This window comes from Lytechinus variegatus, chromosome 9 (assembly GCF_018143015.1).
Source record: "Lytechinus variegatus isolate NC3 chromosome 9, Lvar_3.0, whole genome shotgun sequence".
Lineage (NCBI taxonomy): Eukaryota > Metazoa > Echinodermata > Echinoidea > Temnopleuroida > Toxopneustidae > Lytechinus > Lytechinus variegatus.
The window spans coordinates 17,685,617-17,709,193 of record NC_054748.1 but is presented as its reverse complement, the minus strand read 5'-3'; the positions used below and the strand labels follow the sequence as shown (position 1 = coordinate 17,709,193).

Genomic DNA, 23,577 nt, shown 5'->3' with positions numbered 1-23,577 from the left:
CAAATTAGTACCTTGACTACGTCGACATTCTGGAGCTCTTGTACAACCAGTCTGTGCATTGGGGCCAGGGTATCCTCCTAAAGTATAGCCAATGTACCCGGTAGTCCTTGGGTTATCTCCCCTCTCGATCCTCACACAGATATACTTCATGTCTACGCATTTGGCCATTGGGTCGGAAAAGGAGAAGTCCAGATTGGTAAACTCGATTCTTTCTCTTCTCTTCAAGGACTGGTCTTTTTGTTTCAGATCTAGAATGTCCTCTTCGAATCCAATCCTTTGTGATAAGCAATAACACGTTTGCAAATTTGGGTCCAGCAACGGTTACAATTTAAGCAAGATTTAACGCATTCTTTTATCTGAGCACTGTTATTCATTTTCAGGTTTAGACAGAAAAAATGATCGAGGTTCACTTTTCGTTCGGTGTAAAATTGTCAATAGGATTTTTTTTATAGGAGCGCCTTGAGCACCTAACAAGGTGGAAATGTGCGCAATATAAATATCCTTTATTATTATTATATTATTACAAAATGGGACATACTACATAACAATATACAGTGTGTTACTATTCGTTTACATTATCTTTAAGTAAGCCATGCAGAATTGTTAAAGAATTAAAATAATATTCATTGAAGTACAAGTAGATATTTCCTGAAGAAAAGAAAATATGAAATAGGGGGTCTGCTTCAAAAGCAACACATGGAAAATTCGGACGCCTCAAGGGACTGTTTATTTTTCATCTTGAACACCTACTTCAAGGGCGTATAAGGCCAGATACACTTGAAATGAATCCAGGTGATTGGGTGATTAGCTACGTTGTTTATTTATTGATTATGCTAATATACAGTCACACAAACTCGTACGAAAGATGCGTTCGTACGAATCTGACGGTTCTCAGAAATTCTTGGGTTCGTAGTAGAGATTTGTTCAAGCGCCCTTTAGGTGGCAAGAGCAATTGAAGGCCATCTCGGGAAACGGAATGATTTCCGTTCTTTCACTGGCCCTAAAATTGTAACATTTTCGTAAAAATGCCTTCAACTATTCTTTCACCAGACTTAAGGCCATCTTACAATTTTTGTTGTCAAGTCATTCGTGATAGGATTTCTTTCGGACTTCATGTTTACTTTGTTTCTGAAAAAAAGACACTACCGTGCCCTAATGAAAATCCACTTACCGTTCAAAGTAATTTTAACATGGCAGCAGTTCCAAGAAGACTACGTGTTTCTTGCAGTCCCCTTCAGGGGCTTTTACAATGGTTGGAGGGATCCTTTACTCACATTATATGTTGCACACAATTGCAACGGTTGTTGGCATTTGCACCGCCAATAATGATAGGGGCATTAAAGACCCAAGAGTTGCTCGTAAGATGGCGCTGTTCGAATTTCCGTTCTTAAGGCGTTATTACGGACGTCGTAAGAGCATTACATGAACAGCCTTATTCGTTCTTACGACCAATGTAAAGAATTAATGTCCTCTAGGATTCTTTCTCGATCTTCCAAAAATATTGCTTGGTCCGTACGATATTCATACGACGTTGGTACGGCCGGCTTACAAAGAAAGGGTTTTGGATAACGTTTAAAAAATCTCGGACAAAACCATCGACCGAGTTGAAACTTACGAATGGTCTACAAACGGTCTGTGTACGCTGGCATCATAGGACATATTGAGAAGGTCTTACTAAATGGTCTAACAAAAGAAAAACGTTCGTACGGCGTTCGTAGCCGTTTTTAAATTTCAAAGGGTGGTATTTTGAGATCAATTTTATCTCAGATAAAATAAAATATTTCATCTCCGTTAAAATCAGTGAGATAAAATACCCTTAAAATCTCTCCGAATTGGTATTCTGAGAACAATTTTATCTTCTTTTTATCTCTGTAAGACACACCTATTTTTTAATCAATATACAATTAGAAACGCGCTTTTATAGCTCTCTGATATCACTCAACCAATGGAAATCGATTCCGCTAGGAGGTGTGGCAAAGAAGTGAGATTGCGTCAATTTATTGACTTCACATACGCTTGCACAATACGCTTACGCGTCTTTCAGAGATTTCTTTTTAACAAAAATGACAATACTTTAATCTTTTTTTCGAAGTCTATTTCGCATCTTTTCAAGCATCGTTTCATAGACAATATTAGTCAAGAAAGGTCTTATGAAATACTTCCTAATTGTACAGGAATGACTTTAAGGTGTTGTTCTCAATGAATATATCATTTTTCATCATTTTTATGTCAATATTTGGAGTTAATTCATGTAGAAATATTGACGAAATCAACGTCGCGGAGATAAAAAAGCCCCTACCCTCTTTTAAGTTTATTTCATTTTTTCTTCAAAGTAAATTGGGCGCAAGCACATCATCCGCGTTGCAATGTCCAGATACGCGATGGGTATGTCTACGCTGCCACCGCTCTGTTGCGTATCATCATAGATACGCAAGATAAAATTTGTACGCAAGATAAAATTTTAGATTTTATCTGAGAGATAAAATGTCATCTCAGAATACCAATTTCATTTTAAGAGATAAAATAAAATATTTTAAAGATAAAATGACCTCAGAATACCGCCCAAGGGCTTTACCTTGGTCCATTGCCGTCTGGGTTGGCTGAAGCCCAAGCAGAAAGCTTCCAAAGGTCTTCTCCTGAGACTCCGGTGGTGTCCGTGGCATCATGAAACTTGATGGAAACATTGACGCTTATTTGATTGTCCCCTTCCTCTCTGAAGGTATCTCCATTTGTGATTTTAGGCCGGACTTTCTTCACCACGACATCTGTTAAGGTTTAGAAATAAAAGCTAATTTAATCCTAGGATATTGGGTGACCAAATTTATACAGTGCGTCCCAGAAAAAACGAAACCGAGATTTAGTGATGATTTATCATGACTTAATCATAAATAAAATAGACAAATGACCTATCAATGTAAAGCTTAGAATCTCCTCTTTCATCCGGTATTACTTAGATTATTTCTCATTCCCGCATGAGTGAGCAAAAACAATTTGAAAAGGGGATACCAAAAAGTCACTTGGCGGGCCGTATCTGTGTTTTAAAAAGAAAACCACATTTTTTAAAAGTTCAATATCTGCTCTTTAATTTGATACCTCAATTACAGAAAATGGTCAAGAAATAACAAAGTTCTGGTTATTTGAAATAAGGCTTAAATTTCAATAATTTCAGAACATGAAGAGGTTTTACAGGCTAGCGTTCAAACTCACTCGACACTCCGTTTTGTAAACGATTAGCAATGCATGAAGTCTTTTGTTACCGTGCGATAGCTTCTGTGGGAAACCGGTGAAAACAAGTTTATTTAATGAAATTAGGGAAATACAAGCATTATTTTGAGGGATCATAACTTTTTTAATTCTCGACCATTTTCTGTTATTGAGGTACATGACATGGCAGTAGTAAAAGGTGAATAGCTTCTTTGTTACTTTCAATTGTTACGAATGATTTTCTGAATTCAGTTACGGATATTGAATACTACGCTCCATTACATTGTTAATCAGCAGTCGGGACTGAGTCAACAAATACATTGGTAAACCTCTATTTACGAGTATGCTGAAATACTTTTGACAGTAGCGAACGAAACAAATTAGTACCTTGACTACGTCGACATTCTGGAGCTCTTGTACAACCAGTCTGTGCACTGGGGCCAGGGTATCCTCCTAAAGTATAGCCAATGTACCCGGTAGTCCTTGGGTTATCTCCCCTCTCGATCCTCACACAGATATACTTCATGTCTACGCATTTGGCCATTGGGTCGGAAAAGGAGAAGTCCAGATTGGTAAACTCGATTCTTTCTCTTCTCTTCAAGGACTGGTCTTTTTGTTTCAGATCTAGAATGTCCTCTTCGAATCCAATCCTTTGTGATAAGCAATAACACGTTTGCAAATTTGGGTCCAGCAACGGTTACAATTTAAGCAAGATTTAACGCATTCTTTTATCTGAGCACTGTTATTCATATACAGGTTTAGACAGAAAAAATGATCGAGGTTCACTTTTCGTTCGGTGTAAAATTGTCAATAGGATTTTTTTTATAGGAGCGCCTTGAGCACCTAACAAGGTGGAAATGTGCGCAATATAAATATCCTTTATTATTATTATATTATTACAAAATGGGACATACTACATAACAATATACAGTGTGTTACTATTCGTTTACATTATCTTTAAGTAAGCCATGCAGAATTGTTAAAGAATTAAAATAATATTCATTGAAGTACAAGTAGATATTTCCTGAAGAAAAGAAAATATGAAATAGGGGGTCTGCTTCAAAAGCAACACATGGAAAATTCGGACGCCTCAAGGGACTGTTTATTTTTCATCTTGAACACCTACTTCAAGGGCGTATAAGGCCAGATACACTTGAAATGAATCCAGGTGATTGGGTGATTAGCTACGTTGTTTATTTATTGATTATGCTAATATACAGTCACACAAACTCGTACGAAAGATGCGTTCGTACGAATCTGACGGTTCTCAGAAATTCTTGGGTTCGTAGTAGAGATTTGTTCAAGCGCCCTTTAGGTGGCAAGAGCAATTGAAGGCCATCTCGGGAAACAGAATGATTTCCGTTCTTTCACTGGCCCTAAAATTGTAACATTTTCGTAAAAATGCCTTCAACTATTCTTTCACCAGACTTAAGGCCATCTTACGATTTTTGTTGTCAAGTCATTCGTGATAGGATTTCTTTCGGACTTCATGTATACTTTGTTTCTGAAAAAAAAGACACTACCGTGCCCTAATGAAAATCCACTTACCGTTCAAAGTAATTTTAACATGGCAGCAGTTCCAAGAAGACTACGTGTTTCTTGCAGTCCCCTTCAGGGGCTTTTACAATGGTTGGAGGGATCCTTTACTCACATTATATGTTGCACACAATTGCAACGGTTGTTGGCATTCGCACCGCCAATAATGATAGGGGCATTAAAGACCCAAGAGTTGCTCGTAAGATGGCGCTGTTCGAATTTCCGTTCTTAAGGCGCTATTACGGACGTCGTAAGAGCATGATATGAACAGCCTTATCCGTTCTTACGAACAATGTAAAGAATTAATGTCCTCTAGGATTCTTTTCTCGATCTTCCAAAAATATTGCTTGGTCCGTACGATATTCATACGACGTTGGTACGGCCGGCTTACAAAGAAAGGGTTTTGGATAACGTTTAAAAAATCTTGGACAAAACCATCGACCGAGTTGAAACTTTCGAATGGTCTACAAACGGTCTGTGTACGCTGGCATCATAGGACATATTGAGAAGGTCTTACTAAATGGTCTAACAAAAGAAAAACGTTCGTACGGCGTTCGTAGGCGTTTTTAAATTTCAAGGGGTGGTATTCTGAGATCAATTTTATCTCAGATAAAATATTTCATCTCCGTTAAAATCAGTGAGATAAAATACCCTTAAAATCTCTCCGAATTGGTATTCTGAGAACAATTTTATCTTCTTTTTATCTCTGTAAGACACACCTATTTTTTAATCAATATACAATTAGAAACGCGCTTTTATAGCTCTCTGATATCACTCAACCAATGGAAATCCATTCCGCTATAGGTGTGGCAAAGAAGTGAGATTGCGTCAATTTACTGACCTCACATACGCTTGCACAATACGCTTACGCGTCTTTCAGAGATTTCTTTTTAAACAAAAATGACAATACTCTCCTCTTTTTTTCGAAGTCTATTTCGCATCTTTTCAAGCATCGTTTCATAGACAATATTAGTCAAGAAAGGTCTTATGAAATACTTCCTAATTGTACAGGAATGACTTTAAGGTGTTGTTCTCAATGAATATATCATTTTTCATCATTTTCATGTCAATATTTGGAGTTAATTCATGTAGAAATATTGACGAAATCAACGTCGCGGAGATAAAATAGCCCCTACCCTCTTTTAAGTTTATTTCATTTTTTCTTCAAAGTAAATTGGGCGCAAGCACATCATCCGCGTTGCAATGTCCAGATACGCGATGGGTATGTCTACGCCGCCACCGCTCTGTTGCGTATCATCATAGATACGCAAGATAAAATTTGTACGGAAGATAAAATTTTAGATTTTATCTGAGAGATAAAATGTCATCTCAGAATACCAATTTCATTTTAAGAGATAAAATGAAATATTTTAAAGATAAAATGACCTCAGAATACCGCCCAAGGGCTTTACCTTGGTCCATTGCCGTCTGGGTTGGCTGAAGCCCAAGCAGAAAGCTTCCAAAGGTCTTCTCCTGAGACTCCGGTGGTGTCCGTGGCATCATGAAACTTGATGGAAACATTAATGCTTATTTGATTGTCCCCTTCCTCTGTGGAGGTATCTCCATTTGTGATTTCAGGCCGGACTTTCTTCACCACGACATCTGTTAAGGCTTAGAAATAAAAGCTAATTTAATCCTAGGATATTGGGTGACCAAATTTATACAGTGCGTCCCAGAAAAAACGAAACCGAGATTTAGTGATGATTTATCATGACTTAATCATAAATAAAATAGACAAATGACCTATCAATGTAAAGCTTAGAATCTCCTCTTTCATCCGGTATTACTTAGATTATTTCTCATTCCCGCATGAGTGAGCAAAAACAGTTTGAAAAGGGGATACCAAAAAGTCACTTGGCGGGCCGTATCTGTGTTTTAAAAAGAAAACCACATTTTTAAAAAGTTCAATATCTGCTCTTTAATTTGATACCTCAATTACAGAAAATGGTCAAGAAATAACAAAGTTCTGGTTATTTGAAATAAGGCTTGAATTTCAATAATTTCAGAAAATGAAGAGGTTTTACAGGCTAGCGTTCAAACTTACTCGACACTCCGTTTTGTTAACGATTAGCCATGCATGAAGTTTTTTGTCATGTTTGTTACCGTGCGATAGCTTCTGTGGGAAACCGGTGAAAAAAAAGTTTATTTAATGAAATTAGGGAAATACAAGCATTATTTTGAGGGTTTCATAACTTTTTTAATTCTCGACCATTTTCTGTTATTGAGGTACATGACATGGCAGTAGTAAAAGGTGAATAGCTTCTTTGTTACTTTCAATTGGTACGAATGATTTTCTTAATTCAGTTACGGATATTGAATACTACGCTCCATTACATTGTTAATCAGCAGTCGGGACTGAGTCAACAAATACATTGGTAAACCTCTATTTACGAGTATGCAGAAATACTTTTGACAGTAGCGAACGAAACAAATTAGTACCTTGACTACGTCGACATTCTGGAGCTCTTGTACAACCAGTCTGTGCACTGGGGCCAGGGTATCCTCCTAAAGTATAGCCAATGTACTCGGTAGTCCTTGGGTTATCTCCCCTCTCGATCCTCACACAGATATACTTCATGTCTACGCATTCGGCCATTGGGTCGGAAAAGGAGAAGTCCAGATTGGTAAACTCGATTTTTTCTCTTCTCGTCAAGGACTGGTCTTTTTGTTTCAGATCTAGAATGTCCTCTTCGAATCCAATCCTTTGTGATAAGCAATAACACGTTTGCAAATTTGGGTCCAGCAACGGTTACAATTTAAGCAAGATTTAACGCATTCTTTTATCTGAGCACTGTTATTCATATACAGGTTTAGACAGAAAAAAATGATCGAGGTTCACTTTTCGTTCGGTGTAAATTGTCAATAGGATTTTTTTTATAGGAGCGCCTTGAGCACCTAACAAGGTGGAAATGTGCGCAATATAAATATCCTTTATTATTATTATATTATTACAAAATGGGACATAGTACATAACAATATACAGTGTGTTACTATTCGTTTACATTATCTTTAAGTAAGCCATGCAGAATTGTTAAAGAATTAAAATAATATTCATTGAAGTACAAGTAGATATTTCCTGAAGAAAAGAAAATATGAAATAGGGGGTCTGCTTCAAAAGCAACACATGGAAAATTCGGACGCCTCAAGGGACTGTTTATTTTTCATCTTGAACACCTACTTCAAGGGCGTATAAGGCCAGATACACTTGAAATGAATCCAGGTGATTGGGTGATTAGCTACGTTGTTTATTTATTGATTATGCTAATATACAGTCACACAAACCCGTACGAAAGATGCGTTCGTACGAATCTGACGGTTCTTAGAAATTCTTGGGTTCGTAGTAGAGATTTGTTCAAGCGCCCTCTCGGTGGCAAGAGCAATTGAAGGCCATCTCGGGAAACGGAATGATTTCCGTTCTTTCACTGGCCCTAAAATTGTAACATTTTCGTAAAAATGCCTTCAACTATTCTTTCACCAGACTTAAGGCCATCTTACGATTTTTGTTGTCAAGTCATTCGTGATAGGATTTCTTTCGGACTTCATGTATACTTTGTTTCTGAAAAAAAGACACTACCGTGCCCTAATGAAAATCCACTTACCGTTCAAAGTAATTTTAACATGGCAGCAGTTCCAAGAAGACTACGTGTTTCTTGCAGTCCCCTTAAGGGGCTTTTACAATGGTTGGAGGGATCCTTTACTCACATTATATGTTGCACACAATTGCAACGGTTGTTGACGAAATCAATGTCGCGGAGATAAAATAGCCCCTACCCTCTTTTAAGTTTATTTCATTTTTTCTTCAAAGTAAATTGGGCGCAAGCACATCATCCGCGTTGCAATGTCCACATACGCGATGGGTATGTCTACGCTGCCACCGCTCTGTTGCGTATCATCATAGATACGGAAGATAAAATTTGTACGCAAGATAAAATTTTAGATTTTATCTGAGAGATAAAATGTCATCCAACGAACGTAGAGGGCAGCAACACACGGCAGTGTTGCTTTTAGGAAGGTCCACTCCGCTCAGATTTTGTGACCACTTAAGCCCCGCCCCTCACTCAGCGCACTTTTTTGGTAGATTGTAGAGTTGATTTTTTTTCGTTTGTTCGATTTCATTATTTTTTAATGATACTGAAAACTCCACGAAATATTGCTTTATATTATTAATATGTAATCGTTTATTTTTTGAAAAACGTAAGAAAAAACGTAATCAAAGTTCTTTTAGTTTGCACGTCAATAGAAATACATAGTACGATGAGCTTGTATAACCCCTTTTCTGCTTAATTTCGCTGCCCCTACCAAGCTACGCCAGAGCCAATACCTTGATATCTTCTGGCATGGCCGCGCCGAAACTTCCCGGAACACATCGGTGCGCGTACTGCGCGAAAGCAGTGCTGGTCGCACTAGCAGGATTGGCAGGATATCTCGACGCTACTCGACTTAGCCAGACATGGACCTGAACGATATGGACTTGATCTGTCATTGATTTGGCATTAACTGCCAATTGCAACGATAGATGTTCAAGGTTAGAATCCTAATTTTCCCTCACAGTGTGGATCGGAGCATGAAAATATAAAATAATTATGTGATATCCACAAATCCGACCAAACTTTTTTGCAACTCATCCCGAATACGGACACCAGCCAAGCTCAAGCCCAGGTAAGTCCTAGTCTAAAGTTAGACCAAATTAACAGACCAAAATAACATGTCCCAGTTTCGAGCCGTAGTATTTTTTGACGCGCCTTGACTTGTGAACTATCAAAAGGCGGAGGTTTATGTCACAGCTGCTTTTTTCATTCTATAATTTCATCAAAATTTATAGCATGCACAAAATTTTCCAGCCAATCGTATCGTACCTCCGCACCGACCGGCAGGCCGGGGCGCGCCGGCGCGTTCAGCCATGACGCTTACACTCAAGCTATGGCACTGCCGCTGGATTGTGTAGGCGCATTAATGTGGTGCAGCGAAATTGAAATGAAAAATGTTCAACCTCACGTATATTTGTTTTCATATTGATATGCGAAAGTCATAAATTTGTTTTCACCACCACGTAATATTTAAGGAAAAATAAAGGAATAAATTTGGAATATTTTGAAGCGTGATACATGCTGTAAAATTCTTTCAAGTAAAAATGTTGAAAATGAGGAAATGAAAAAAAATCAACTCTACAATTTACTAAAAAAGTGCGCTGAGTGAGGGGCGGAGCTTAACAGCAGTCACAAAATGAGCTTGACTAAATCGGGTGAAATTAGCAGATTGGTTTATTTGATGGCCGTTTTACTGAAGAATTAAAGCAACACAAGAAAGAAATGTGGTAATATTTTTTAATTCAAAATGTAGTAAATTTTTTATCAATCATTTTCATATTTTTGTATTTCTATTACTGGAGTTTAGCCTTGTCACAATCTGTTAGTTTACCTCTATTTTGCTATTAATATTTGAATGTAGTGCGTCGTTTCATGGTTTCGTTGGCATGCCTGATGCCTACCAAATTGTGCGCGGACTTCAATCGCATGCGCGTATCGAGTGGACCTTCCTAAAAGCAACACGCTTGTGTGTTGCTGCCCTCTACGTTCGTTGATGTCATCTCAGAATACCAATTTCATTTTAAGAAATAAAATAAAACATTTTAAAGATAAAATGACCTCAGAATACCGCCCAAGGGCTTTACCTTGGTCCATTGCCGTCTGGGTTGGCTGAAGCCCAAGCAGAAAGCTTCCAAAGGTCTTCTCCTAAGACTCCGGTGGTGTACGCGGCATCATCAAACTTGATGGAAACATTAACGCTTATATGATTGTCCCCTTCCTCTGTGAAGGTATCTCCATTTGTGATTTCAGGCCGGACTTTCTTCACCACGACATCTGTTAAGGTTTAGAAATAAAAGCTAATTTAATCCTAGGATCATTTGTTATTTGATGTTCCATTTTTAAGCTTGTGAAATATATACATACTATTAGCTTGTACTCATCTTGATTACAGAATTGATGAAGAAAGTGGCCTCAGGGGCTATGTGGGCTTTTAAAGTGCCTTCCTAAAAATCCTCCATCAAAATATGTCCTGCTTTATCGATTACCATTATTTTTATGAATAAAATGCGGTTACTATATTGGTTGAGATATTGCTGCAGTGATTTACAGTGGCAAGTTGCATAGTCCTCTCGCGACATTGTGTCTTTATTAGCACCATCTTTATGCCCTGTGAGTTTCCTGGTCCGCAGAGGTTGGCACCCTATCTTGACAGGACTCGGTTACGTCTTAATCATGCACAAGGTGCACTCTTGATGATTCCTTGACCGGTAGCTTCGGAAAGAAGTGAGTGTTAATTCCCTATGAAAATGGGAGGCACACACGCTCTGGGTGCGGACGCCTCATTCAAAAGAATATATAAGGATCTATTGATGTAAAATATTCGAAAAATATCATGGAATTTATGACCGTGATTGTGATAGCTAATGATATTGTATAATAGGTATTTAAGTTATGTTTGTTTTTCTAACAACAATCAAGTGGTTACGCCGAAACCCTCTTTTATTACCCATTTATGATACAGGCTTAATTGTGGATGGTGGGTAACTGATATTAGTGATTTAGAGATAACATTGAATGTTATATGTGTTCTAATTATGCTTGGTATTAACGCAACACGTACTGTATGGGCAGAGGACGCAACAATATCCTTCAGGTTTTCCTGGTGAAGTGCAGAATGCTGGTTGACAACTTTCAGTCACACAGGTAACCGTACCGTTATCGCAGGAACAGGTAGTGCATTCGTCTACGTCCCACGTCTGGGAGTCCACGTACGGAACTCCTCGATATTCACACGGCAAAAGACCCTCACTGGAGCTGACTGAGAATGAGGACTCCTGAGCTACACACAGAAAATGAGAAAGGATTTTGGTTTGATTTTGATCTAATCACCAAATTGAAAAAGCATTAGGAGACAGACCTAATTAACGAAATCATTGATATACATCCTAAAACAAAAAGTAAATTCTTAGATCTGAGAGATGGCTCACTTTTTACTTCAAAGCGAAATATGTTTAAGCGGGAACCTTTATTAACAAGACGGCCATGCTCAATTCAGTTTCTTGAATTTTGCATTGCTCTACTATGCTAACGCATAGGCGGACCTGGCCAGGAGCCCCCCCCCCCCCCCTTACTCGCGGAGTCCTAAAAAACAAGGGCGAAACTCAAAGATAGAATAAAGAAGGGAAAAAGAGAGGAGAAAAGAAGGTGAAAAATAAGAGGAGGAAGACGAGTGAATAAAATGAGGGGAAGACTTGGAAGAAAAAAATCATGTCGCTTTGTGATCTACATATCTTGCTCAATATCGAGGTTAAAATATCAAATTTTGAAGTCGATATACAAAACATATTTCAGCACGGATATCAAATTTTCATCATTGTTTTTTATTTACAAATCTATTTTTAATGCTCTGTTAAAATTCCTGTTTGTGAACAAATTTTCGGCATTACTCATATGGGTTTGAGATCGCATGCTCGATCTTTAATGAAAATTCGAACCTGTCATCTACTGCTTGCCTGGCTGTAGTCCAGATTGGACCTTGTTGGTTGGAAGTGCCCTCTCCCAAAGCTAGCATGGAGGGCACATGTCTCCGAATCACTCATCTTTGCTCCCCACCAAGGTCCAGTACAAAACTTTGCAGTAACAATTTGTTACTGCAAAGTTTTGTACTGGAGCTTGGTGGGGAGCAAAGATGAGTGGATTGGCGCTGATTAGAGATTGGCAGACATGTGCCCTCTATGTTAGCTTTTGGGAAAGGGCATTTTCAAACAACATGGTCCAGGGGCGGATCCAGGAGGGGGCCGAGCCGGCCCCGGCCCCTATTTTTTGACAACCTGCAGAAAAAGTGTACTCTTTACCTTGATAGAAACTACGAAAAACAGAAAGAAAAGTAAGAAAGAGGTATTTTACCCATGATGTGTAATTTACAGCCTCGTAAGGGCCGGCCCGACCCCGGAAGGAAACAAAAAAAAGGTGAGGGGAAGAATTGGAAAATAGACTTGATATAAAATTTTTCGCTTGCGCTTCGCGCTCGCATTGCCTGTGTAATGAATCCCATTCAAGAGGGTTAAATGACACTAATATATAACCAATATTATATACATGTACAATATACAATATATCCAGTTCTGATATCAATTTGCACACATTTTTTTAGCTCGCACATCAAGCTTCCATTATTTTGTTTGATTTACACAAATTGTTGATGTGTATCAAAATGTTCAGCTCGCGCTGCGCGCTCGTATTGTTTGATTTGTGAGAAACCTATGCTCTTTGGAAATTCTTACCAAAATTTGTCAAAATGCTCCTTTATCTTGCATTTAATTGTTTGAGACACACAGCTTGTTTATTTAAATAAAAACGCGCTAAGACTGTTCATTTTTTTCAGGTCGGAATATCAGAAATTTTGAACTCGCGCTTCGCACTCTCATTATTTGATTGGTGATACCTGTATCCTCTTCATTAATCACTAAAAACAGTTCCTAATTGAGTCACTTTTCACGTTATACCATGGTCACATTTGTTCTACGGCGGCCCTACGGCGAGTCGAAAACAGCCGTTTTATCAATTTTGATTCAAACCACCTATATGTAGTTGGACAAAAAATGTTAAAACGGCTGTTTTCGACTCGCCGTACGGCCGCCGTAGAACAAATGTGACCATGGCATTACTATATGATAAAATTTCGGCTCGCGCTTCGCGCTCGCATTGTTTAGTTGGATACTTATCTTTGTTCATGATTATAAAAACTGCTCTGAATATTCAGTTCTAAGGATATAAAATATCAAAGATATTTAGCTCGCGCTTCGCGCTCGCATTATATATTAAGACCACATGAGATACCGTATATTGTTTATAGCAATGAAAATTAACATATAATTAAAACTTCAGTCTTTAGTTAGTACTACCTCCTGAAAAACCAACAAAAAAAGCCAGATTGTAGCGGCCAGTCGAGAAATATGTTGATCAAAATATTTTTCGCCCCCCCCCCCCTATTGGCGAAAGCTGGATCCGCCCCTGTGGTCCAATCTGGACTAGCCTGGCTGCAACTCAAGAACCAGGCTATTCTGGTTCACGGCTAAGTCACGATGAACTGGAATTTAAATACCCTCGATCCTCTTCCTTCTGAATAATCAATATTCAAATGCCGCCCGCCGTTGACAATAGATAGTATACAAATAGCGAATAGGCATGAGTGCGATGGTGCGAGATTTCGCACGAGGTGAAAGAAAGATGCTCTATTCAACGAGGCGGTAGCCGAGTTGAATAGAGCGTTTCTTTCTTTCACCGAATGCAAAATCTTGCACTATTGCACGAATAAGAATATTCGCTATTCGTGTTGTCCAACGCCTCGGAATCTAGCGAAAATATGAAAAAAAAGTTTTTCCCTCCAGTAATCTATGAAAAGGGAGCAAAAATATTGAAAGCAAAAAGCAAAATCCCACAAGCGCACATGATCGATCTTGGACAGCGTTGCACATTTAGCCAGCGGGCTGTACGCGTATTGTCACCTTATTCAATGAAATCGCATTGTGACGTCACCTCTAAAGCCGTGCAATGGTACATTTTGGACGGTACATTTTAGATGGTACGTCTTGTGTGCAACGGTACGAATGTGTGAAATTCAGCCTCCCATTTGATCGCGTACAACAAGCTAAGTAGGCGTTGTACAATATAAAGAGGCTTCAATAGGAGGTAATAATACTTTGTAAAAAAAAAAAATGCTCACAGATGTGGCTGCAAATCCGCCCCTCCCCCCTATTGGCGAAGGGTAGATTCGCCCCTGCTAATGATAAGTGATTTGTCAAAACTCAATCACTGGATTAATATCAGTGCCCTGGTGATGATAGGAATATTTTCAACGGCCAACCATAATCTTCGCTCGCTTAATGAATACTACTATTTCCAAGAAGGGCCCTTAATGAGGGAATTTAGGATTTGGAAACTAATATCTTTTCAGGTGGAATTGAAATACATGTGACTACTTATACACTTGTTCGAATTTTCAATTTTAAAGGCAATTGTGCCTTATACAGTGCGTATCAAAAAAAAGTTTACACTTAGAAAAAAATCCTGTAATATTATATATTTGTAATATTCTGACGATTTTTCCACATTTTAGCATTGGTACAGATCCATTTAAGCAATTGACAATATAACTGTCCATAAATATTTCCGCTTGATTGAGCACCACTTTTGAAAAGTGAAAAATGATTTGCGCAGAACTTTGAAATAGTTATGCGAATAAAAGTAGACCTTAATCATGAAGAACATGTGGAATTTAGCTAGTACAATTGATTTGAAGATATCTTTTACCTTTTTGAACTTGTTTCCTTGCCCAAAACATTTCGAAGAGTGCATTGCGCCCCACCCCACTCCCCCACACACTGAGGCCATCGTGACGATATTTGCTTTACACTGAGCTGTGATTTACATGAAATGACTTGGGCTTGATTTCCATTCTTTTAATCATTGTCAAGCTTGGGAAAAGTGTGGAGAAACAAGTATTAAATGAAAAATGAAATGTAAACCCACTTTAAATGATAAAAACTTAGTGAAAAATGCTGGAGATGTCTGATATAAACGTTTGTTCAGATTCAGTTATGTCCTTAGATCCAGCTGGCACAAAAAGGGTAAAGGTTGGGCTTACTAAATGTTGAAATTTAGAAAGCAGGGTGGCAAAATTGTCACAAAATGCTTGAATGTATCTATTTTATTTCATTTGGCTAAAAGTGCCAGGGAAATTTATGAGAAATGCTTGGTAGGGTAAGTTTGATTTCGCCCTTTCCCCTTGACACAGCGTGAAAACAATCATTTCTGCGCAAACAGATTTCTGCGAGCTTTACAAAAATGGACAGTGCTCACTCAAGTGTAACATTCTGTCAAAACTTTTACTTTCATTGGATAGATGAGACCCAAACCCAAGATTATATGTGAAAAAATTACCCACATGTTGTGAATTTTTTAATTCCCAGGGCTTTTTCAAAGTGTAAACTTTTTTTGATACGCACTGTATATAATATTAATATTATACTAGTAGATTTGGTTCAATCAAGGGTTAAGCCTAGTAGTAAGACTGCGCAATTTTAAGATCCGCCCCTGGTGATGTGAGTGATTTGGAGATTACATTAAATGTAATATCTTTTAATTATGTATGACATTAACACAACACGTACTGTACATGCTGTATGGGCAGACGTAGCAACATTCTCCGTCAGGTTTTACTGGTGAAGTGCAGGATGCTGGCTGGCAACTCTCAATCACACAGGTAACAATACCGTTATCACAGGAACAGGTAGTGCATTCGTCTACGTCCCACGACTCGGAGTCCATGTACGGAATTCCTCGATAAACACACTGCAAAAGATTGTCGTCGGAGCTGATGCTGAGTGAGAGTGAGGACTCCTGAGCTACACACATAAAATGAGAAAGGATTTTGGTTTGATTTTGATCTAATCACCAAATTGAAAAAGCATTAGGCGACAGGCCTAATTAACGAAATCACTGATATACATCCTAAAAGAAAAAGTAAATTCTTAGATCTGATAGATGGCTCACTCTTTTATACTTCTAAGCTAAATATGTTTAAGCGGGAACCTTTGTTAACAAGATGGCCATGCTCATTTCAGTTTCTTGGATTTTGCATGGCTCTACTAAGCTAACGCATAGGCGGATCCAGGAGGCCCGAACCCCCCCCCCCTTATTCGCGGAGCCAAAAAAAACAAGGGCGAAACTTAAAGATAGAATAAAGAAGGGAAAAGAGAGGAGAAAAGAAGAAGGTGAAAAATAAGAGGAGGAAGACGGGTGAATGAAATAACATGAGGGGAAGACTTGGAAAAAAAGTTCATGTCGCTTTGTGATTTACATATCTTGCTCAATATCGAGCTTAACATATCAAATTTTGAAGTCGATATACAAAACATATTTCAGCACGGAAATCGAATTTTCATCATTGTGTTTGATTTACAAATCTATTTTTTAAATGCTCTGTAAAAAATTATGTTTGTGAACAAATTTTCGGCATCACTCACAGTAGCGGACCGTGACCCGGAGGAGACAAAGCATTGGGGGCACTGCATTGTTCACAAACAATGCAGTGCCCCCAATGCTTTGTCTCCTCCGGGTCACGGTCCGCCACTGATTACTCATATGGGTTTAAGATATCGCATGCTCGATCTTAAATGAAAATCATAAGTCAGAAAAATTGGAACCAGTTGGATTCGAACCTGTCATCTACTTCTTGCCTGGCTGCGACTCAACCACTAGGCTATTTTGTTTCACGGCTAAGTCATGATGAACTGGAATTCAAATACCCTCGATCCTCTTCCTTCTGAATAATTAATATTCAAATGCCGTCCATCGTTGACAATAGATAGGATATAAAGAGGCTTTAATAGGAGGTAATAATACTTTGTAAATAAAATTGTTCACAGATGTCGCTGCAAATCCGGCCCACCCCCCCCCCCCCCTTTGGCGAAGGATAGATTCGCCCCTGCTAATGATAAGTGATCTGTCAAAACTCAAGCACTGGATTAATATCAGTGCCCTGGTGATGCTAGGAATATTTTCAATGGCCAACCATAATCTTCGCTCGCTTAATGAATACTACTATCTTCAAGAAGGACCCTTAATGAGGGAATTTAGGATTTGGAAACTAATATCTTTTCAGGTGGAATTGAAATACATGTAACTACTTATTCACTTGTTCGAATTTTCAATTTTAAACTAGAGGTGGGCTATAGAGGGTGACATTTTCAGAACATGCTCATCACACCTTAGTTTGATGAATTAGTGCACACTGACAACATAATCAGAAAAAAAATGAAAAAAATGCGAAATCCAGGGTGCCCTGGCCGAAAAACCCGAAAATCCAAGATGGCCGCCGGTTCGCCTCAAAAAACATGTTTTGGGCCATAACTTGGTCATTTTTTCATCTCTTAGCTTAGTTTTGGTGTCTAAACCTATGTTTTGGGGGTCACTGAACCCATTTAAGATATTTATTTTAATATATAAGTGTTCAAATTCATGTTAGATCAATATTTAGTCAAATTTGTACTTATTTTCTCAAAAAATGTGAATTATTGCAATATCGATTCCTACAGCTGACGTGTGCATCACAATCATTAGTTTAAGCCTTCTCTTTTTGCTTCTCCTTGTCTCATGCCCACTATCCCAAATTTTATCTTCCACTTTGTAAGTATATGCACATTAGTTCCAGCACAGCTCCCTTCATTAATGCATGTAACGTCACTATATCACCACCTATGAATTTCTCAACCCTCTTCTGATCCCTACCATTTAGAAATACTTTCCTCATGTTTGATGGGGAATTATGTACTTATCTATGACAAACAATGTTATGTAATACATCATGTTCCTCTCCTTGCATCATATGGTAAAGTCATCATCTCACTCTGTGGCTAAAAGTGGCTATAAATGAAGGGTGGATGCCTTTTATAGGCAGCCATTCCTAGTTCTCTGCTCTAGTTCTGGGGTCAGGACAAGCAAATAAAAATCTCCTCTCCATAATTGCTGACACAATGTGCCTTAACTAGTTGCATTAGTAATATGATTCAACTTGGAAGACATGGCTTCTGAAACTAATGACCATTTGGTATTTGTCTTCATGGACATGCTACCTACCACAAGTGAGTGTGTTCTGACTATAATCAACTATTCTTCCAAACGTGAATCTATAAAACAGAAACATGCAATTCACAAGTTTGCTGAAGCCCTCCAATTTCAGTGGCAGAAGGCATTTTCTGAAGAACATGTACTGACTCTCAACCCAATCAAGAAAAGGCTGTATAGTGCAGTACAAGCATACTCCAGTAAAGTTCTCAAAAAGGCGAGAAAGGAAAGGCGAATTCATCACCTCAAATGGAAAGCTGAAGTTTCAGGGTTATTTGACATTTTGAAGCCGACTTCTGATCCTGACAAGTTTGATCCTGATGAACGTGCCTTCTATTATGATCAAAAATCTGGTGCTAGAAAGATGGCACTGAGTGATCAGATCGATCTTGAGCATGATGTTGCTGCTGAACAGGAGAGAAGTGAAGCATTGGAGCATCATCAGGCCGAAGAAGAAGAACTGGCTTTTATTGAAGATGGTGCAAGACTGCCTGCTGCTGCTATGGATGCCGATTATCAGGACGATCACACGTCTGTGTCAACTGACTTAAATACCTCATTTACAAGGGCAGGCTCAATTCGACAAACTGTGCCAAAAGTTGATGAATCCACTCAGACAACTCTTGATGTCAACTCGGCTGTTCCAATTCGTACTGGAAAACGCAACTTTGACCCCAAAATTAAGTGCGCTCTAGCATCAGCAAGCAGCCAAGCCTCAATAAGTGTAGAACAAGCGCGTCGATCATTTCAAGTGACCAGTGAAGTGTTTTTTGGCCAGAAATATTTCTTATCTGCAGATGAAGCTCTCCAAAATGAATTGGGTGAGTAAAACATTCAAACCTGTAGGCTAAGTTGCATTCAGTTTACAAGGGAAAAAAATACAATGGATAAATCGATCAAGATATAACATTTCTAAATGTCCAATCAGCCAACAGATTCAGGATAATTTTCGCATACATTAGAGCATTGCATAATAACAAATCATGATAAAGAGAGAAAGGGAGAGTGAATATGAAAAAAAGTTTCTTGTACTAGTACAAAAGCTGTGTCCTCTTTTAATTTTCAAACTGCAGGTCAAGCTACTAGCAAGTCTCCTAAGCGTCCTCGGAAAGCTGCAGAGTATGCAGCAACTTACCAACATGTTCTGCCTTCAGCCCGTGTCCTTGCACGTGAGAAACACATGCAAGCAATACAGCAAGAACGCAATGCTGCACTGGCTATTCTTGATGCATCTGATGAAGACAAAGTGACTATACACTATGATACTACAACACGACGTAGGATTTCTGGAGAGTGGACATCCATAATTGTCCGACTAGCAAGTGGGAGACTCTTTAGAATGCGACCCTTGTCTATGGCTCTTGAAAATCGAGAAAATATCACAAGGTTAATGGTTGAAGTTATCAAGCGTCTCTCTCTGGCTACATGCAACCAAGCCTTACAAGAGAATCTGTGGAAGAAGGTTTTTGCATTTATGACTGACTCAGTTGCCAAAAACCTACACATTGAGTCTCAAATAGCAGCATCTCTTAACAGTCAGCACATCCCTCTACACTTGTTGTGTGTGAGCCACACATGTGAGGTATTTGATGCAGGAAATATCTCTACCCTTATTCAGCATGAAGTCAAGTTAGGACTCCGTGAAAAGCTAATTGCACACATGCCGACCCTGAAATCCTTCCTCAAGAAGAGTGTGGTCATAGCAGCATTACAGGCACTGACAAAACTAGTAAGTAATGATGGACACAAGTCATCCATGTGGGAGATCTTCGAGTGTGAGGTTGCATCTGCAGGCAAAACAAAGAAGCACAGCCTCTTCAAAGAACGCCGATTTGCTCAGATGGGATACACTGCTGCAGCCATTCTATATCACATCCCGGAGTATGAGGCAACATTGCAGAACACCAAATCCAACAACCTTCTTGTTCAAGCCTGCCATCTGTACCTTGAGTGTGACTTCATCATGATAGCATTGAAGGTATTGGCCTGGTTCACATACTGCATAACCCTCCCATTCCTTAATATGGTAGAAGTCAGCTCACAGAATGATCTAGTGACCATCCTTCCAAGTCTTCATGATGATCTGCTAAATAACAAGACAGATACGCTGTCTTCATACAAGGTACCATACTCTTTCCTAGTGGAAAAACCCGAGACAACTGTAGGCATGTATCTTCTTCAGCAAATGTGTCAGCAAGCTGCCAAAGATTTATCCACTCAGAGAGGACGCGAGTATGGATTTCAGCAAACAGCAGAAATGGGTTTGGCAGAACCTAGAGCAACTGAACTCTACAAACTCACTCCAGAAGATCTCACCAATCTACCTACAAACAATTTGCAGTGTGAGCGGGATGTGTCAAAGTTTGACAAACTCGCAAAACGGTCTGCAGCTGCTTCCAATAGAAACTTCACTGGCAAGGGTATTCGAGATGATATGACTCTGAACAAGGCTGGTGTAGTAACTGTGGAAAAAGTGACCCATAACATTGCAAAATTGTTGGATAAGAGTGAACAGAAATGGGTGGAAGAGCAAAACATCCTCTCTCAGGGAAGGCTTCAGCGAAATGTGGCCCAGGCACAACAAGCAGTAGAGTATGTGCATAGGCTGTTACAGAAATGTAAAACATGGGGAGGTCCATTAACAAATGTTGATGAGCTTCAGGAATGCCTGGATACCCAAGATCCCACCAAGCTTAAAACTGTGTTACGTGCAGAGCTGTCATATCGCAGACACATCTCCCATCGAGATTACTTGGTGCGCCCACACTTGTATAAGGTCAACCAACTATGTGAAACACAAATGAAGGTGAACTTGACTCTTCTATTGACTGGAGGAGAGTCTGATAATCTCCCTGCCCCTGATCTTCCAACTGAAGATGACTTGGTGAATGCATTCAATCTAAAGCCATCCAATGGGATCACACAGCCAGCTGCCCATTCCAACCATGAAGAAAATACAGACAAAGAAGTGGGCATAAATGAGTTCTGTATTGTGATATGGGATTACAAAGATGAACGAAACTGGTACCTTGGTATGTGTCGAGACCAAAATAAAGACGGATATGAGATCGAGCACATGGAAAGAGTGAAAGGGAAAGGTCAGCATGAGCAATGGAGATGGCCAAAGAAAGATGATGTACAGACAGTTCTGCCAATGCAGATTCTTCCATGTAATGTAATTGGCTCATGGGATACAACTTCCAGCAGAAGCATGACATTTGTGCTTGACAATTTATTGGCATATTATAGAAGGCTTATTCAAGTCATTTTACAATTAAATATATACATGTACACCCACAAAGGACCTGAATGCACTCTGACTAGAGGTCTAATAACCAAAATGTTATTAATTGGTACTTTTAAGCAGATACAGTATTACATGTAGTACTGGCTCCACAGTTACCATGCCGGTCGACTCGAAATTCACCAGCCACATACAGGTTTTCTGCTTGACACGTACATGTATGTAAGTTATTTGTATACTTCTTGCTGTATTGTTTAAAAATGAAAACTTTTAATAGCTAGAATTTATTATTAAGAATATCATAGCTAGCATGACTTGAAGAAATTACAGAAAAAAGTACAATTGCTATTGGGGTAGGGGTAAAGGAGAAGGAAAATTTAACATTAAATATGGGGAAAAGGTGAGTATAATGTAGAAGATTAGGTTTTACACCAAAAATATCATTATATTCAATTTCTTTGACCCCTAAAACATAGGTTTAGACACCAAAATTATTACAATAGACAAAAAAATGACCGAGTAACAGCCAAAATTGTCTTTTTTTAACCGAAACGGCGGCCATCTTGGATTTTTTACGATTTCGGTCAGGGCACCCCGGATTTCACATTTTTTTCATTTTTTTTTTCAAAAGTGGTGTCAGTAGGCACAAACCCATCAAACTAGGGTGTGATGAGCATGTTCTGAAAATGTGACCTAAAATCGACCCTCTATAGCCCACCTCTATATAATGGCAATTGTGCCTTATATATACATACTAGTAGATTTGGTTCAAACAAGGGTTAAGGCTGGTAGGAAGACTGCGCAATTTTAAGGCATTAAAAATGGGGGCTAATTTCGCCCGCCCACCCCCCCCCCCCCCTACTTCGATGTCGGCGTCGACCGCGTGACCGGCGTAAATCCGTTCCGAGTAGGGGGGATGATAGCAATATACTGACCTGAAAATTCCGAATTGCGGGGACATCTCCACACCAAAGGCTAGGTATACGGGGTACATAACCGTGGACATAATAATACTACCATTTTCAGGTAAAAACCTATAATAATTGTCTTCGATTTCTTTACTGTAATGGATTTTTTGTGATATACAGTGCGTATCAAAAAAAAAGTTTACACTTAGAAAAAATCCTGTAAAATTATTGATTAGTAATATCTTGAAAAAATTTCCACATTTTAACATTGGTACAGATCCATTTAAGCAAATGACGATATAACTTTCGAAAAATATTTCCGCTTGAGAGAACACCACTTACTTTTGAAAAGTTAGTGAAAAATGATTTGCGCAGAACTTTGAAATAGTTATGCGAATAAAAGTAGACCATAATCATGAAAAACACGTTCAATTTAGCTAATAAAATTGATTTGAAGATATCTTTTACTTTTTTTAACTTGTTTCATTGCCCAAAACACCATGAAGAGTGCATTGCGCCCCACCCCACTCCCCCACACACCAAGGCCATCGTGATGGTATTTGCTTTACAATGAGCTGTGATCCACATGAAATGGCCTCGGCTTGATTTTCATTTTGTTAATCACTTTCAAGCCTGGGAAAAGTCTGGAAAAGCAAGTATTAAATGAAAAATGAAATGCAAACCCACATTAAATGATAAAAACTTAGTGAAAAGTGCTGGAGATGTCTGATATAAACTTTTGGTCAGATTCAGTTATGTCCTAAGATCCAGCTGGCACAAAAAGGGTAAAGGTTGTGCTTAATAAGTGTTGAAATTTTCACTTTTGGTGGCAAAATTGTTCCAAAATGCTTGAATGTATCCATTTCATTTCAATTGACTAAAAGTGTAAGGGAAATGTAAAAGAAATGTTTCGCAAGATAAGTTTGATTTGGCCCTTTCCCCTCGACAAAGCGTTAAAACGAGCATTTCTGCGCAAACAGATTTCTGCGAGCTTTACAAAAATGGACAGTGCTCACTCAAGTGCAACATT

General features: G+C 38.8%; 1 protein-coding gene across 1 annotated transcript in view; it reads right to left on the bottom strand.

Annotated features, from left to right (window-relative positions):
• Positions 1-23,577, bottom strand: part of LOC121421853 — a 65,721-nt gene that overhangs the window by 6,024 nt on the left and 36,120 nt on the right. The window contains exons 5-12 of the mRNA XM_041616655.1: positions 15,941-16,174; positions 11,389-11,607; positions 10,412-10,601; positions 7,180-7,442; positions 6,153-6,351; positions 3,592-3,854; positions 2,576-2,765; positions 12-274 (exon numbers count right to left, since the gene is read on the bottom strand). Of these exons, the coding sequence (XP_041472589.1) occupies positions 12-274; positions 2,576-2,765; positions 3,592-3,854; positions 6,153-6,351; positions 7,180-7,442; positions 10,412-10,601; positions 11,389-11,607; positions 15,941-16,174 (1,821 nt within the window). The remainder of the gene's footprint in view (positions 1-11; positions 275-2,575; positions 2,766-3,591; positions 3,855-6,152; positions 6,352-7,179; positions 7,443-10,411; positions 10,602-11,388; positions 11,608-15,940; positions 16,175-23,577) is intronic.